At 49.5% G+C, this 18,653-nt stretch overlaps 1 protein-coding gene across 1 annotated transcript in view; it reads left to right on the forward strand.

Annotated features, from left to right (window-relative positions):
* Nucleotides 1–236: 236 nt before the first annotated feature.
* Nucleotides 237–18,653, forward strand: part of TG (thyroglobulin) — a 244,670-nt gene continuing 226,253 nt past the window's right edge. Inside the window, exons 1-9 of the mRNA XM_027626166.2 lie at nt 237–303; nt 1,503–1,611; nt 2,946–3,043; nt 4,188–4,391; nt 4,760–4,919; nt 12,193–12,299; nt 12,998–13,141; nt 13,303–13,488; nt 17,527–18,621. Of these exons, the coding sequence (XP_027481967.2) occupies nt 237–303; nt 1,503–1,611; nt 2,946–3,043; nt 4,188–4,391; nt 4,760–4,919; nt 12,193–12,299; nt 12,998–13,141; nt 13,303–13,488; nt 17,527–18,621 (2,170 nt within the window). The remainder of the gene's footprint in view (nt 304–1,502; nt 1,612–2,945; nt 3,044–4,187; nt 4,392–4,759; nt 4,920–12,192; nt 12,300–12,997; nt 13,142–13,302; nt 13,489–17,526; nt 18,622–18,653) is intronic.

The following is an 18,653-nucleotide window of genomic DNA, read 5'->3' on the forward strand; positions in this document are numbered from 1 at the left end:
GCTCCACAGAGCCTCAAGAAGAGTCTTGTCCCCCACTGGCCACACAAGTGTCCTCAGAGGGAGCAGACGCAGGTGGAGGACCCCTTGTGACCAGCAGAGAAAACAGGGCAGGCTCGGCTCCGCTGAGTGCCCGCGGGCGGGGTGGGTGGTACGGGGCAGCGCTATAAAGCCTCCCTGGCCAGAGCCGGGGGTGGGCAGTGGCTTCCACCCCTTCATCCCCAGAAGGGCCCATGAAAATGGCCCTGGCCTTTTGGGTCTTCAGTCTGCTGGGCTCAGCCTGCTCGGTGTCGGCCAACATCTTCGGTGAGTTATGAGCCCAAGGCCATGGAGGAGAGGGTCTGGAGGGAGCTCTCAGGCCGCAGCTCCAAAGTCGGCCAGGTTCTGCCCCAGTGCCTCGGGACATTTGGGCTCTCATTCAGTCCTCACAATGTCCCAAGGAGGGATTTCAGATGAAGAGACAGAGGTTCAGAAAGGTGGACTGAGGGTGCCTGGGTGGCTCAGTTGGTTAAGCGACTGCCTTCGGCTCAGGTCATGATCCTGGAGTCCCGGGATCGAGTCCCGCATCGGACTCCCTGCTCAGCAGGGAGCCTGCTTCTCCCTCTGACCCTTTCCCCTCTCATGCTGTTTCTCTCTCTCTCTCTCACAAATAAATAAATAAAATATTTAAAAAAAAAAAAAAAAAGAAAGGTGGACTGAATTTCCTTGAGGTCACAGAACCAGGGATTGGTGGAGAGCAGATGGGAAATCAGACCTTCCTAATTCAATTCTGGCTCACCCCACCCTTTTAGTGAATTTTGGCACTGGCATTTTTTTTTATTCCCTTAGTGATCTTAGGCCGAGGCCATCCCTGTGAGGCATTTGAGAAGTAGCCCGCAGGTAGTGAAAAAGACAAAGCCACCTGTTCAGTGAAATAGACGTGAGTTCCAGCAGTGGCTCGGCCACTTGCTGGGTGACTTTGGAGAAGTCTAAGCTTCAGTTTTCTTGTTGGAAAAGTAAGCCAGTGACACCTCCCTCCCAACGGAGTAAGCTCCTGCGTGTCACATGCTTTCTCAGTGGAGAAGACACGTGGGAGTTACTAATTCGTTTGCATTCCTGACCTGGGCCAAGAAGGTGTCCTGCCCACAGGGGTGGCTTGATAAACCCAAGAACACCTTCTTTCTGGTTTTCAGACCTAACTCCACCGAGGCTCAGGGGAACGCGGGGCTTGAGGTTTGAGTTTGAATCCTGCCCTTGCCAACTATGTGACCTTGAGCAGGTTCCTGTCACCATCTTAGTGACACAAGGGTAAAATGCAGACCTCCCTTCCCAGGAGAGGCTGGGGGTTAAAAGAGCCAAGGACACACTTAGAAACGTGTGAATAACTGTCAAATTACAAGTTAGAAGGTGATTGTTGATGATACCAGAAATACAACCCAGGAGAGCATCTGAGCTTTGGGGAGCCCCTCCTTGCTACCGGAATCCCATCCACCCTCTTCCCTGATGAGCTGCTTCCTTTTCCCCAGAATACCAGATGGACGCCCAGCCCCTGCGTCCTTGTGAGCTGCAGAGGGAGGAGGCCTTTCTGAAGGGAGCAGACCACGTTCCTCAGTGTGCAGAAGACGGCAGCTACCAGTAAGGCTTCCTGAGCCCCGTGGACTCCCGGGGCCCTAAGAGACCTTAAAGCTTATCTCATCCCCTCGACCCTGCGCGGTGCCCTCACTCTCCCCTGCCCGCATCCAGGACATATGGCCACTGTCACTTGGGGGGTGCCCGCCTCCCAGGTCTGTTCCTTAGGCTGATGGACACTGGATAATCTGACCCAGAGCGCCCCGGTCCCTGCTTCGTCCCAGGCAGGACCAAGGACTTCCCTTCTTCTCCAGCCAAAACTTGCAGCATAAATTGCTTTAATGAAAGGTGTGGGGGGATTGATGCGTTGGTGCCTCCTGTCCTCGGTGGGTGCTCCTGAGAAGTCAGAGGTCGGGGGATGCCCAAGCTGCCTGGACTCAGGCCTGCGGCCCTACCTCCAAGCCTTGCTGAGCCCAGCGATCTGGGCCAGGAGCTTCTGTCTCCTGCCGTGAGCTCCTCTCTGGAAGGGGGGTTTGGCTGCCCTAACGTGAATGTGCGTCCTGGACTCTCCCTATAGAATGGAGCAAGAATCTAAACAACTCCCCGGCAGAACATTCCGGCACAGGAATCGTTTGTGTGGGCCTGACTGGGGGAACCCTGTCCATGGACTTCGTTCTGGGAAACCCCTGTGAAATATCGCCGCCTACCTTCATTTTCTATGTGCTCTTAATGCCCCCAGCAGCACCTTACACACTCCCAAGAGTGCAGAGACCCTGTGGTCTGGCCCCTGCTTGGGCGTCTGGGAGTCAGAAGTGGCACAGGAGGTGGGGGGAGGCTCACCTTTGTGGCCCTTATTCATGTTGCTGTTCCCCATCACTTGCAGTTCCAACCCCCCTGGTCCTCCTCAGGAGGCCTGCCTGTGCTTTTCTCTTCACCCTGAGCACTGTTGACTTCCTTCTGCCCCTAGTAGGACCTCTGATCATCCTGCAGTCACCACTTGCCCCGGGCAACCCATGAATGTGCCTCCCTGTGTAACCCACGCCCACGGCTCTGCTCTCCCATTGCCCAGACCTCACCGATGTTTCGCCGGCCCCTGGGCCACAAGGGCACTGCCTTTACCCCCTGCTGTAGCCGTGTGGCAGCCACACAGCAGGGCTGGTGTTTGCCACAGACTTTGTAGATGGGATGGCCAGAGGATGAAGGGCTGAGATGTCGCAGGGATGAGCGAGACAGGAAAAGGCCAGCTTTGGTGCTACGTCGCCCACCCCTCTCCACTCCATGTCTCCCTAATTGAAACAAATTAAAACTTGGAAGACCCAAAAGGAAGGGGAAAACTAAGCTGGCTTGCGGCTCGGGGCCCCAGTAACGCCGTCCGTGTGGTGTGTCTCTCCTGCCTGCAGGACAATCCAGTGTCAGAATGATGGGGGCTCCTGCTGGTGCGTGGATGCAGACGGCCGGGAGGTGCCAGGCAGCAGGCAGCCTGCTCGGCCCGTGGCCTGTGAGTGCAAGAGGGGGGTGTCTGGGGGAAGGAGGGTCCCTGTGACCCAGCAGGCCTCCCTCTGGGCTGCTGGGCGTTCCTCTTCCAGTTGGGATAACAGTCCCGCACACGAAGCCCTAATTCCTGCAGGACTGCTGTGAACATTCAGTGGGTCCATCAAGTCATTTGTTCAGCAAACAGGTGCCGAGCTGGCCCGCTTTTGGGCTACCTGCCTGGCGCCGAGGAAGCCACAGGGCCAGACATCCAAGGCCTCTGGAAGCAGAATTAGGCTACGGACACACCTAGTGTTTTCTCGCCTCGGGTGTTTCTAAAATCTGAGACTTAGGTGAAAATTTCCCTGTTAAAATACTTACTATCATGAGTAGTCAAAGAAACACAGCCCCCCTGTAAAGCATGTCAGAGCTAAGCCTAAAACCAAGGTCAGTGGAAGTTGGTCATCTTTAAATGGTGATTTGAGCCTGAAACCAAAGATCTCCTTTGAGGAGAAAAGCCCTGCTTGGGGCACGGGGTTGTTCGTGGCCAGCCTGGGTAGCCTGGGGAGCAGGCTGGCTCCCAGCACGCTCCGGCTGAATGACTCCGGCCTGGTCCCATGCCCTCACTGAGCTGTGGTCCCTCGTCTGTTATAGGAATGTAGGATCTGCTCACAGGATTTAAGGCACATATCAGAGCCCGGCACACAGTAGGTATTCAGCAGGGGCAGTGATTGTCAAGGTCACTAATCTCATGCATCAAGGAGGGTGGTTGTGTTTCGACCCTATAGATAAGGAGGGAGGCCCAGAGTGGTGCAGAGAGGGTTCCACAACGAGGGTGTGGGCAGGGGTGCGGGAATGCGATCGGACAAGCTCTGTCAGTGCCCAGCCTCCACTCTGCAGTGCCCGGGCTATGGGGGGTCCGGTGGACCGATGGGCCAGAGTGGAGGCCGCCCTTGCCTGACCTGGTGCACCAGGATGCTCTGGGAGCAATCCTGGGATAAAGCTGGACAGTTGGAGCGCTGGCCCTGAGCTTTCTGCCCGCTCTGAGGATCCATGGGTCGTGGGCCCGTCGCTCCCTCTGCCTGGGGTGGGAAGGACACATCCCTGTCTCCAGGGAGGGAGCCTGACGCTCTCCCTGGAGCACCGTCTGACCCTGCTCCTTGCACCTGTAGGTCCGTCATTCTGCCAGATACAGAAGCAGCAGATCTTGCTGAGCGGCTACATGAACGGCACGAACGCAGCCTACCTCCCCCAGTGTCAGGATTTGGGGGATTACGCGCCTGTGCAGTGTGACCTGGGGCGGGAGCAGTGCTGGTGTGTGGATGCAGAAGGGATGGAGGTGTACGGGACGCGCCAGCCGGGGAGGCCGACTCGGTGTAAGTCTCTGGATCGCCGGCAGCCCACACGTTCCCCGGTGTGCGCAGCTTTCCACACGGAACCGAGACCTCGTCAGGTCTCCCTGACCAAAGGCAGGGGGCCTGGCCCTCAGTACAGAAACTGAGAGCAGTTTAGGAAGGGTTTATCGCTGCTAACATTGCCACGTGGTGGACAATCAGGATTTGCTGGCTGGTTGTTAGAAGCATAAGCATGGAGGGTAGCGAGCGTTGGCAAGTCCCCCGCGTAGGACACTGTCTCCGTGTGGGTCTGGGTCACGTGTGTAGGATGAACGTCTGCATCCGGACTGCAGAAGCGTAGGCACCTACTTGTACCTAAGCTCTGACATTTTTTCCTTGGAAATGTTTAGGTCCCAGGAGCTGTGAGATAAGAAACCGCCGTCTCCTCCACGGGGTGGGAGACAAGTCACCACCACAGTGCTCTCCAGATGGCGGGTTCATGCCTGTCCAGTGCAAGTTTGTCAACACCACAGACATGGTGATTTTTGACCTGGTTCAGAGCTACAACAGGTAAGGGAGCCGGCTTCTGGGGGTATGCCCAATCCTGGGCCATCTCTTCCTATCCCCTGCCAAAGCTCATGCTCACGCCGGGGCTGGGGCCTTTGGGGTTTCAGGGGCACAGGCTGGTGGAGGTTGAGAGAGGCCTCACTCTCATAAGCTGCTGGACATCTGAAGGAACAACGGTATTTTTAACAAAACAAGAAAGCTGGCAACAGCCATTCGAATTAAAAATAGGTGAACCCAACCCCCCTCACCCCCCAGGCAGCCCACGGAAATAAAAAGACCAGAGAGCGAAGACATATGTATTGGGATGTCTACTGCATTGTTTCTCACTGTAGCCGAAAACGGAGAACAAAGTGACTGAGAGACTCAAGGTGGATGGCTGGATAAATGGGCCACAACCCTAAATATTTATGTAGCCGTTAAACAGAATGCTTTGGAACTCTACCAGTTGACTTGGAGAGGGTGCTGCAGCATATATTATGATAATATGATACAAGATACAAGGCACTTGTATGATTTACTTTTTACAAAACAAATAAGCACACACCCTTTTACATGCATAGATGGTGATACAATTCTGCTTGTGTCGGGACAGGATTAGGTGAACACAGGGGATGGTATGAATCAGTGCACACTGGGTGGTATACCACCGTCTTGGCCATCAGCAGGGTCAAGCTGCTGTGGAGAAACAGGGGTAGGGAGGAGGCAGTCAGCAGAGAAGGAGAAAAGATGGCGTTCTTGCAAGCATGGGCATGATCACATTTATGCATTTTTGTAAATTGCTTGCATGTAGGCACCTATAAATAAGCGTAAAGATTTGAGTAACAAATGTACAAAGGGACATGCATGATAGATCTTGGCCCCAATAATCAGATTGCTTCTGGTTATTTAAGATGGCCACTTGGTCAATGTAAAGGGCCAGCACAGACTTCAGACATGATTGAATCGCCCTGAGTGACATCAGTAAGATTATTAGTCTGTGAATGCTGATGGGAATTCTCTTGGAAAACCTGAGGCTCTGTGTGGCTGGCTTCCAAGGTCACCCGTTTCTTTCCTTCTCCAAGAGAGGCGATTCCCATGGGCTGTGCCGGGAGGGGTCGCAGGCTCACAGCCTGGCCACCGGAGCTGTCCCATAGACAAGTCTTATTTGAGCTGTATATTATTTTTAAAACTGGAGCATTTCAAGTTAACTCCATGAAATTTCTGTTTGCGTAGGTAAAAATAGCTGAACATCAGCAATTTCTTATGTTTAACTTAATACACAAAATTCTGAATTCCTGAATTCCCCCATGGCCCCAAGAAGCTGGCCTTGAACTGTTCTTTTTTGGACTGATCAGACATGGTCCAGCGCTCCAGCGCCCCGGGTCCCTCTCGGTCCTGTTGCCTGCTCCTTCCGTCCGCGTTACCTGCCTGGCCCCCTAGCATTTGCCCCTGTGATCCTCATTCTAACTCTGCCACTGCTTGGCAATGTGACCTGTTCATTTACCCTCTCTGTGTCCCGGTACCCCAGAGTGCCCATCTGAAATATGGGGTGGGGGCATAGGGACAACTCCCTGTGCACTAGGTCCCGGTGAGGATTTAATGAGGCCTCATCTATGAAACCACTAAGACAAATGCAAATTATTATGCATCCGTAGGAATGCCTCCTGTATCACCCAGCTGCAACAAATATAAATTAGGTTTTTGGTTGTTTTTTTTTCCTCCCGGGCTTAGACAATAGCCTGTGTGCACCTAAGAATTTCCCCAAAGCCCAAATTACTGATATTCATTGATGCAAACCAGTGTGTGCTCAGTTCAAGTTCAACTGGGTGCTTACTCTATACAGGCAATTTGACAACCTTCTGCCTACTTTAATCCTTACAAAAATAATTATGTTCTCTAGCAGACAGATGAGGAATCTGAAACACAGAGGCTAAGGCACTCACCCTGGGAAGCAGAGTCAGTGGCTGCTAGAACTGCCTGGCTCCGCTTACTGTCCCACAGAACCTTGATTCAAGTGTCTTTCCCTGCAGCACCCAGCACAGAGCCTTGTGCACAGTAGGCCTGCAGCCTATGCTTATCACCAGTGCATTCAAGAACTTCTTTGCGGGTACCAGCTTGAGGCACAGTTCACAGCTCCTTCCATGAGAGGGCAGTCAAGTTAAATGCAAAAGTTCCAGACTAAGCATCCATTGTTTAAGAGAGACAAACAACAACAACAAAAATTTACTCCTGAAATGGGATCCTTTCCTTTTTGTAAGCAAGCATGTCTCTGGGGGAATTCCGATTTAGGAAGGTCATGGGAAGGGTTGGGTGGTTGGTTACTGGAAGCCCAGCCATATTCAGGGGTTTCTTGATAAGCCGACCTGGGCAGTGCCAGGCTCCGCTGTTCCACAGGGCACGGGGGAGAGTCTAGATTTCGTCCCTAAGGTTGCAGACAAAATACTGGATGGCCAGTTACATTTGAATTTCAGATAAGCAAGGGGTAATTTTTTAGTATTGGTATGTCCCCGAGATTGCATCAAGAATTTTGAGCCTATGGGGGAAGATTGGGTATATTTTGAATTTAGGAAAGCATGGCCTGGCTGGGGAAGCGCAGAGGGGGTGCAGGGAGGCAGCTCTGTGGGGTCTGCAGGCTCAGGTCCAGGTGAGAGACCATGTTGGCATGGACCGAGAGCACATGATGGAGAGCGCTGTGTGGGGACGGGAGGGCTAGAGAAACATTGCTGAGGTGGAATCCACAGCAACTGGTGAAGGTGGAGGGTGAGGGAGAGGAGGAGTCAAGCCCACGTCTGGTTTCTAGGTGCATGGTACAGGATGAGTTTGGAAAAGGAAAATTGCATGTTTGATTTTGGAATACTGAATCTGAGAGGCTTTCTTTGGGACATTCAAGTGGAGAGCATGAAGCAGCTGACTTATTTGCATGGGGCCTGGAGGGGAGGCCGGAAACCTATGGCGAGCTCATTTGCCAACCTGCTGCGGGTTTGTCACGGGCTTGGTGATGATTTGCACTTGAACGTGGCCATGGCATTTGCCATTTGAAGCATGTCCTTTTTGCCTTCTGAAGGCCATGGCTAACGACACCTGTTTGGCTGGTGACTTTGAAAACCATGTTGTGGTGTGGAGTGAGCTTTGCTGGTTCTTCCAGCTCTACCGCACCTTCCCTACTGCCTTCACCCGGCCACTAATAGAGACACGCATTCTGGCTAAAGAGATTGGAGGTCAAGGTTTGAAGAGCTGATGCCATTGCCAGGTCTTTGTGGTCCATGCTAAAACTCAGTTAACTGGTTTATCAGCTCTTGTCCTTAGTGACTAAGGCAAACTCAAACTTTCTTATAAACCAGTCTTACTTGAGATCCTTGGCCACCCATGCAAATCAGATAATCCAGTGAGAAGGATCAGACATCCTAATGTGTGGCAAGGGGACATCATTACAGAACATGTGGAGCAATCTTTGAAGACTGACATCGGTTACCTTCAAAGGAAACATCCATGACAGGTCCTCCTACTTGAAGGAGCGCTCTTCTGGGCACCTAAATTGCTAATTTATTAGTTGATGGTTAGACTTCTGGAGGGACTGTCTCTGGGTGGAGTGGAGAATCTGACTGAGTAGTGGGGTCTGCTGCCTGAGCCCAGGGCATGGATGCTGTTCTGCATGCGACCAGGACCAGGTGCCTGGCAGGGCCTGACAGTTTGTATTCTACTGAACCTGAGTTGTGATTTCTCTAACTCTGGGCTGGCCACAGTCTGAGCATCAACTCAGGACTGCCACTCTTTCCCCTTGCACTATGATTTTCTTTCTTGAGAACTTTCTTACGATCCCCCTGAGGTTTTGCTTTAATTTAACAGAAGGGACACATCCTTTTCCACTAGATGAAATACATCATTTTTTATTTTTAAGGTTTTGTGCTGATTTTCTCTTCCTCCTTTCTTCTGACATGCCCTGAATGGGATAGAAATGGGAAATAGAGGAGATCATAGGGGAGGCAAAATAAGGGTAGAAAATAAGAATAAAACAAGACAAAAGTTGCTACGTACCACTCATTCTATAAAGTTTTCTTTTCACAAATATAAGGGGCTACATATTTGTCTCTGAGCACCTTATAACCAGAGGAGGAGCAAACACTCTCAGTTATTTGGTTTCCATCAGATAAAAGTAAACCTGTTTTTCAGAAGAACGCAATTTTTTCTTCTATTGAAGATGGAGAAGTCTTTGTTCCTCTGATCCTCATGAAAGGGATGATGCCATATGCCATAGGGTCCTACAGGACTCGACCGTATCCTGCTGCTAACAAAATGGTCCGTTTCCTAAGACCCGTGCCTGGAAGGAGAGTGGGCATGGAGCTTTCAGGAACAGTGTGTTCGTGGTAGAGATGCTTGCGTCCTGACATTCTCCACCAGACCTGTGCCTCCCCCAGCCTCTCAGTTTTTCCTTCTGCCCACACTGTTGTCCTCTGCCCCTGTTTTGAAGTTGGAGACGTGCTAATGATCCTTCTAGACACGTTCTCCATTCTCTCCTTGCCAAATCCTTGTTCTTAGCTTCAGAATCCCACTCCAGACTCACGTCCTCTGGGAGCATTCTTTGACTGTACACCAGGTTCCAAACCTAGCTGGCCCAAGTATTAGGATGGAGCCTTTCCCCCCTTTCCTCCTTGGGCTCAGTTTCAGTAGTTGGACTTTTGTTGGGGTGGCAGGGAGGGGTGGGGATCTAGTAAGCAGGAAGTTGTAAGCATGACAGAGGCCCTCCCATCCTGGCAGACAGGAGAGCACCAATGATAATGGAGAAGCCACGACTAAACCATCCTAGTGCCCATGGCTAGGCTGGAGGAAGATTCCAGAATTCAGAGTGGTGATACCGTTTCAGAAATCGGCCACCAAAACCAGATTGTATCAAAGTGGACTTGGGGAACAAAGGAAATCGAGGAAGATTCAGAGTTTGAACTTCCTGTTAATGGTGGGGTGCTCTGTTTCCGAGGCAGCCCCCCATCCCACCAGCTGCTGCTGATGAGAGACCAGGTGCGATGGACTCGGGATGCCACTCCCTGGGTCCGGGCTGGGTGATCTTGGACCAGTCAGCTCACCACTCAGAATTTCAGGGTTCTCATCTGTGAAATGCAGCTTTGGAAGGGTTGTTGTGAGGATTCAGTGAGATTAGAGGGTTCTTGGTGCAGTGTCTGATTGTCCAGAACATGCCCCCCCGTTATTATTTTCGGGAGTAGTAATGGTCAACAGTGACCCCATGGGGCTAGGCCAGGGCCGGAGCTCTGACACGTCTGGCTCCAGACCTGAGCTCTTTTCATATCAGGAATGAGGTCCTTGCTAAAAACACAGAGTCCCAGGTACTGGGTAGCTCATGAGACCGTAAAGGCAGAGAGGAGGAGCCTGACTCTAAAGTGGTGGGATGAAGATGGCCCCAAAGTCATGCTGCTTGCACTGGTCCTGGGACATGACCCTGAAGTGGGCCTTTGGGTCGAATTGGCAGAACATGGGTCTAGAGTGATCGAAACTTCCTGTGCCTCGTGCTGGGATGGGTTCCAGAGCCTCGGGCCAGCCAGGTGCCCCATCCATGTGTTCTCTCGCACACGTGTCTTCCACACATATTAGATATCGGGAAAAGGGAGGCAGAGGAGAGTGTCCGAACAAAACAGAGTGAGACAGAATGTGAGACAGGAACAAGGCGCAGCCAACATACATTGAACAACACCACTGGCAGATGTAGGCAGCACGTGGGCGGTAAGACTTGGGTTTAAACTCTATCTCCCACTGCTGTTTCAGGACGCTGGCCAACATACCTTACCTTCTTCACCTCTAAAATGGGTACAAAAAAATACCACTTGCCTTTTAGGAGTGTTAAGTGGATTGAACAAGTCAATGTATATTAAACATTTAGCGGATTGTCTTTTACAAGATAGTGCTCAATAAATGGAAGTGATTATTACACTATTATTAGCGCTTGTAGAATTGACTTATCCCAGGTTTCAATTCATGAATTTTTATTATATACACTCCTATCCCTGGCAACTGGGCAAAGTGAGTTTTTAGTTTCTGTTATGCGTACTCGCTTACTCTAGCACTCCTTTTTATTTAACTCACAGGTACATAATAAAAGACCAACAATATGGGAAAAAAATCCATAATCCTGTAGTGCTTTTGTAGGCTTTGTGTTGCATATTCATTTTCATGCAAATTAGCTAATACTTGTTGCACCCCCTGTTCAGGCTCTGAGCAACTCCTGTGTTATCTGTTGCCTTCCAATACTGGTTCACTTATATGGTGGTAATTGCAGTATATAGACAGACCGTGTTGTATTCTACCCTTTTGATATAATGCTATGCATATATCCATTTAGGAAATTTACCATCATTTACTTCTTAATTTTCCTATCATTGGACATTAAGGTTGTTTTGACGCAGCAGTGGGTCTCTTTGGACAAAACAGCTGTTGCTTGTGCTAACCGACACATTATGCTTGGTTCTCTTGTGCTAGGCCTGTAGGGCATAACAAATCTCTCAATGTTGCATAAAGATGAAAAATTCCTTTCTGGTTGCTAAATCATTGCACACGGGAAGAACTCTTCTGTATGGTTTTATATCACCTAGCTTCATCTTACTTCCAGGATCAGGAACCCAGCCGATTAGCTCCTGATGGCAATTGCCAGGTCGACCATGGCTTGGGCACACTTTCCCTGCACTTGTAGAAAGGGACGCATAGCCCTTTTAGTGGTGTCATATTGATTTCATGTGTTTTCAACTATGGAACTGGGAAGTGTCCTTAAGAATTTCCTATGGTGGAATCTGGCTTCTTTTCAAGCTCTGGAAAAGCTGTAAAGGGCTCTGGAGTCGTTTGATCTCCCCAAATGAGATCATCTACAATGTACCATATGTTTGTCAAGCAAACTTGGACTTTCGTCCCTCGGGTTATAGTCTAGTAAAGTTATACTCCAGTAATGTGAGGTTCGTCACCTATTTCCTGTCTGATCCTATGAGGCACATGCATGGGTACAAACTGGTGAAATGCCACAAGGGAGGGAGATGACTAATTAGTAGGTGACAGCTGAGCACAGCTTCATTTTCACTTGTCCAGCCTGGCTCTGGCCAGGTAAAACCAGCTTCGAAAAGAAATATATTTACTGAAAGAAACATGGAACAAATGGCATGAGATTTAAAAAAAAAAAAAACAACAAAACAGACATTCCTTCTCCCCAGATGAGATGAAACCACATTTATTTATTTCCACAGAGAAGAGCTTGTGAAGACTTGTGCTTTAGGAAACAGTGACCATAAATCTCATTCTGTCTTAGGTTTCCAGATGCATTCGTGACCTTCAGTGCCTTCCGGAGCAAGTTCCCCGAGGTGTCTGGGTATTGTCACTGTGCGGACAGTCAAGGGCGGGAGCTGGCTGAGACAGGTAAGCGCACCTCAGACAAATGGAGGGGGTGAGAGAGGCATCCCCCAAACCCAAAAGCCTGAGTATCATTGCCTGCCAAGCAGAAAAGCAGTGTCTGCCTGCTCCCCCCTGCTAGGCTGCCCAGGGTATTGAAGACACCACAGTTTGCAAATGTTCATCTGCAGTGCTTTGAACACAGCACCAGCTCCAAAATTTGGAGACTTTGTGCGCACTGGAAGGAGGCACTCCACCCTGGGCAGATGCAGCTCTGAGCCTGGAGAGTGGAACACAGGATGCGTTTTAATCTGCTCTCATTCTCGAAAGCAGTGCTCCTTTGTGCTGTGTACAACCTGCACAACGGCACAGAGCAGCCCTGGCTTTGGAAACCATTATATCTTTTTTTTTTTTTTTTTTAAGATTTTATTTATCCACTGGGGGAAGGAGGTAGAGAGAGAGAGGAAGAGAGAATCTCCAGCCCAGAGCCCGATATGGGGCTCGAGCTCACGATCCTGAGATCATGACCTGAGCTGAAACCAAGAGTCTGACGCTCAACCAACTGAGCCGCCCAGGTGTCCCCGAAACCATTAAAATCTTGATCAGACCTGATGCATAGTGATGCCCGCATAGGTGCTGGCCCCCCTAATGTCTGTCTGATCGGCCAGGTCAGGACGTCCTTTCTGAATGCCCCTGGCCCTTGAAACGCTTCTGTCCTCACCCAGGTTTGGAACTGTTACTTGATGAAATTTATGACACCATTTTTGCTGGCCTGGACCTTGCTTCCACCTTTGCCGAAACCACCCTGTACCGGATATTGCAGAGACGGTTCCTCGCGGTTCAGCTGGTCATCTCTGGCCGATTCCGATGTAAGTACCGAGTGGGTGACACATGTGCATGTCTCCGCTTGGAGGAACCCTCTCCCGAAGTGGGTGCAAGGGTTTAAAACACTGTCAAAGCAAAGAGAATGCGTTGCTGTCAACACAGCCTTGTTTACACACTGTGCTCTCCCTGCCCGCATCTCTCCTAGGCCCTACAAAATGTGAAGTGGAGCGGTTCACAGCGAGCAACTTTGGTCACCCCTACATTCCGAGCTGCCACCGCAATGGGGGCTACGAGGCAGTGCAGTGCCAGAGGGGAGGGCCATGCTGGTGTGTGGACGCCCAAGGGAAGGAGATCCATGGAACTCGGCTGCAAGGCCAACGGCCATCTTGTGGTGGGTTGCCTCTCCGGGGCCTTCTCTTTTGTTCTCATCAAGTTATATGACTTTCACTGCTTCTCCAGACCAACCACTCCAGAACCCATTCGTTCCACTGCCTCCTGAGTGTACCCCAGAGGCCCTTCGAGCCCAGCATGATGGAAAACCCATTTATTGTCATTAACTTCCAACATCTTTCTCCTCCTATGTCAGACATAGTTGCTTTCTCAGTGATCTCAGAAGAAAAAAAAGAGAATTATGTTCACTTGTGCCATGAGAGAAGTGTGTACCGGTAACTAAAGCAGGGCAAAGAGGGTAGGGTCAATTCCATTTTGCAGAGTGTATGAAGAGGAGACGTTCAGGAAGGCTTCATGGAAGAGGTGACGCTTGATTAGAGTCTTCTTAAGTAAAGATATTTCCTGAAGGAGGAAAATAAGGAGAGCTGTTCTCTGACTACAGAGCGGGAGAATCAAATTATGAGGACATAAATAATAGGCATGGATAAGCTACTGGACAATGAATCTGCAAGAAAGGCAGAGAAACAAATTGTTGGAGTATGAACAATGCACTTTAAGCCCAGGGGTTAAAGTGAGGGATGAGACAGTGAGGTCTTTCCAACCAAAGCAAAGGCTTGGGCACTTCATCCCGGAAGTCAGGTGAAGACATTGAGGGGTTTTAACCTGGAGAGTTCCATGGTGGTTTTGTGTGTAAGAAAGACCACCCAGGCACCTTGAAGTGGGGGCTGAAAGCAGGATTAGACCGCAGGCCCTGGGGCCAGGGTGAAGGTCATTGCAATGTTTTCAAGAATGAGGAGAGGACTATATTACTTCCCTGGGCAGCTGTAACAAATGACCACAAATTCAGGGACTTAGAACAACAGAAATATATTCTCCCAGTTCCGGAGCCTAGAAGTCCAGAGTCAAAATGTCAGCAGGACCATGCTCCCTCTGAAGGCTTCCGGGGAGACTCCTTCCTTGCCATTTTCCTGGCTTCTGATAGTTGTCGACAATCTCTGGCATTCCTTGGTTTGTGGCAACGTGGCCTCAAACTCTGCTTCGTCATCAGCTGGCTGTCTTGCCTCCGTGTCTGCCCTGTGGTTCTTCCTCTCTTCTCGTAATGACACTGGTAATATAAAATTAAGAGCCCACTCGACTCTGGTATGAGCTTGTCTTCACTACCTACATCGACAATGACCCTATTTCCAAATAAGGTCCCATTCTGAGGTTCCAGGAAGAATGTGAATTTTGAGGAGACACTATTCAACCCAGCACAGGGACCGATACAAAAGTAGAAGCGACGGTCTGGGGAGAGGGGTGTGGACATGAGAAATGTCGCAGGACACTCCAGTAAGACTCTATTCCATCTCACCAGTAAGATCCTGAAGGAGTTTAGGGGTGAGGGCAAGGGAGGAACCCAGGAACTGGATGGATTCTGCAAGATGGCAAACAGTGAAGGAGGTAGGCTGGTCTTTTTATAGCCTCGAAAGAGATCAGCGCTCATGTTCATTCAACAATTCCTGTGAAGTCATTGATGTCTCCAGCTTCACATTGTGAGTGTTCTGCGTGGTGTTTGGTAGTATTCTATCTGCCAACTGTGAGAATGCAGAAGGGGAACATGTTGAAGCTCTGCCTTGAAGGTATCTATGACTACACTGTCGTTCTCCTAAAACCTAGAGAATATTGTGTCCTCCAATTTCCAGGTGGAAATGGAGAACTATGGTTTTCCAAATTAAAACCAGAATGCTATCAAATGCAGGGATCATATATTTTTACTTTCTCTTCTCTGGCGTATCTGTCCTATTTCCATGCAAACGAATGCCACATGGAAGCAATATCTGAATGTTTTTGCCTTGGTAACACTACATAACAAATGAACGGAAGGGATATGCCCTTAATTTGGAAACAGAATAAGCAGAGCAGTGAACTTTATTTCTTCCATACCTTCCTGTAATACCTTCCATTCAAGGCAGCCATGGCCTGGTTGAGGGATGTGTTAGGGGTTCGGATGTTGCCAGTCTGTTTTCTCTCTCTGACGGCATGTTCCAGTTCTTTCTGTTGCCTGGTTACAGAGGGAAATTGGCTGACTTCCTTTTTGGCATCCGTGTGAACTGAAGGGAAAGAATTATTTTAAAAAAGGTGGGGGTGGGTGGGTGGCTGGCTGAAAAGGACCTCTAAGATTTATGATTTGATGGAGAAACATGGAGCTTACTTACTTCTACCTGTGTGATGGAGATGCTTGGAATTTGAATTTAAAGTCTTTTTTCTTAATGTGAGTTCAGTCAACCTAGAATATTCAGATAGAATGACCTGCCCATTCATGCATGAAGTTGACTGAGCTGATCACTGTTTAATTAATAACTTCAAGGAAAGGTCAAGAAACCTAGAAAAATGTGCTAAGTGTGTTTGCTGCATGAGCATTGTTATATTATATTATAGGGAATAAGGTATTTCCTATAATATAATTCTATATTATATATTACAACATAGGAAAATATTTCTTATTATAGGAAATAATAATAGCATTTAAAGTATCTCTTATCCTCCAAGAGACTATAAACTAGTTAGCCTAGACAAGCCTACCCTCAAGGAGGGATTAGGCAGCCACATGAAGAGCATATAATGAAGCATTAAAGTCCATGAAAAATTCCAACAAGAGAATGCTGGGAAAGAAAAAAAACATTTCATTAAAAACAAATAGGAATTTGTTGGTGTATTAGTTTCCTAGGGCTGCTGTAATAGATTACCACAAACTGGGTGGCTTCAAACAACAGAAATTTATTCCCTCCCAGTCCAGAGGCCAGGAATCTACAATCAAGGTGTTAGCAGGGCTGAGCTCCCTCTGAAGGCTCTAGGGAAGAATCCATCCTTGGCCTGTCCAGTTTCCAGGGGCTGGAGCAACCCTTGGCCTTCTTTTTTTTTTTAATTTTCTTTTTTAAATTTTACTATGTTATGTTAGTCACCATACATTACATCATTAGTTTTTGATGTAGTGATCCACGATTCATTGTTTGCGTATAACACCCAGTGCTCCATGCAGAGCGTACCCTCTTTAATACCCATCACTGGGCTAACCCATCCCCCCACCCCCTTCCCCTCTACAACCGTCAGTTTGTTTCTGGGAGTCCATAGTCTCTCATGGTTCATCTCTCCCTCCAATTTCCCCTCCTTCTTTTTTCCCTTCCTTCTAATGTCCTCCATGACTATTCCTTATGTTCCACAAATAAGTGAAACCATATGATAATTGACTTTCTCTGCTTGACTTATTTCACTTAGCATCATCTCCTCCAGTCCCATCCATGTGGATGTAAAAGTTGGGTATTCATCCTTTCTGATGGCTGAGTCATATTCCATTGAATATATGGACCACATCTTCTTGATCCATTCATCTGTTGAAGGGCCTCTCGGCTCTTTCCCCAGTTTGGCTATTGCGGACGTTGGTGCTATGCACATTGGGGTGCATGTGGCCCTTAACCCTTGGCCTTCTTTGGCTTGTAGCTGCATTCTGCCCCCACCTTCACAAGGCCCTTTTTCCTGAGTGTCTGTGTCTTCACACGGCCTTAGGAGGATATCCATCACTGGACTTAGGGCTCACCTGAATCCAGTGTGATCTTATTTCAACTAATTACATCTGCAAAGACCCTACTTCCAAGTGACGTCACGTTCTGAAGTTCTGGGTGGATAGGAATCCTGGGCTGGGGAGACAAAGAGGACACTGTTCAGCCTAGTACATTTGGTGCATGTGTGTGATCAGGTTTTCAGAAAGGGGGCCGGTGCCCATGAGCCTTGCCTTAGAAGGGGGTCACCCTCCAGTGAAAGGTAGGAGAGGGAGTCATGTCAACTGGAACACTCACTTCCCCAAATGGCCGCCACAGATGCTGCTCGGGGGGCGGGGGGAAGAAAAATAAAGAAATAATAGGATAGAGGAGATAGAGGTACAAAATGTCGATGTTCCTCGTTGAAATTGTTGACATCTTACTACCAGAAGGATCTGTGGGGTGGTCTCAGGATTGCTTGCTGACGTTAAAACCATTTCTCCTGTTTGCTCTGTCTTATGCAGCTGAAGATCAATTCTGCACCTCAGAGAGGAGGCAGGCCCTGTCTAGACTACACTTTGGGCCCTCAGGCTACTTCAGCCAGAACAGCTTGTTCTTGGCTCCTGAGGGAAGGCAGGTGTCTCCGAGAGTAGCCAGATTTGCCACCTCCTGCACACCCTTGATCAAGGAGCTCTTTGTGGACTCTGGGATTCTCCACCCAATGGTAGACGGGCAGGATAAACAGTTTTCTGCCTCAGAAACTCTCCTCAGAGAAGCCATTGGAGCGATTTTTCCCTCCCGAGAGCTGGCTCGTCTTGCCCTTCAGTTTACCACCGACCCGAAGCGCCTCCAGCAAAACCTCTTTGGAGGGAAATTTTTGGTGAATGTTGGCCAGTTCAACTTGTCTGGAGCCCTTGGCGCAAAAGGCACATTTAACTTCAGTCAATTTTTCCAGCGGTTTGGTCTCCCAGGCTTCCAGAGTGGAGGGACCTATCTAGCCAAACCCCTCTCCTTGGGATTCGATTCCAATCCTGCCACAGAACCCCCTGAAGCCTCTAAGAAGGGAGCTGCTATGAATAGGCTGATTGTGGGCAGCTTTGGCTTTGAGATCAACTTGCAAGAGAACCAAAATGCCCTGACATTCCTTTCATCTCTCCTGGAGCTTCCAGAATTCCTTCTTTTCTTGCAGCAGGCTCTTTCAGTGCCAGAAGACATAGCAAGGGATCTAGGTGACGTGATGGAAATGGTTCTCAGCTCCCAGGGCTGTGAGCAGACACCCGGCAGCCTTTTCGTCCCACTGTGCTCGGCAGAAGGAAACTACGAGGATGTCCAGTGCTTTGCTGGAGAGTGCTGGTGTGTGGATGCCCGGGGCAAAGAACTTGCTGGCTCCAGGGTTAGAGGTTCACGGCCCAGGTGCCCCACAGAGTGTGAGAAGCAAAGGGCTCTCATGCAAAGCCTCTCAGGCAGCCTGCCCGCTGGGGCCAGCCTGTTTGTCCCTTCTTGTAGCAGCGAGGGGCATTTCCTACCCGTCCAGTGCTTCAACTCAGAGTGCTACTGCGTAGACGCCGAGGGTCAGGCTATTCCTGGAACTCGAAGCGTGCCCGGAGAACCCAAGCAATGTAAGTCTTTTGAGTATCCAATCCACAGATCC

Source organism: Zalophus californianus, chromosome 4 (genome assembly GCF_009762305.2).
Source record: "Zalophus californianus isolate mZalCal1 chromosome 4, mZalCal1.pri.v2, whole genome shotgun sequence".
In the NCBI taxonomy this organism is placed as follows: Eukaryota; Metazoa; Chordata; class Mammalia; order Carnivora; family Otariidae; genus Zalophus; species Zalophus californianus.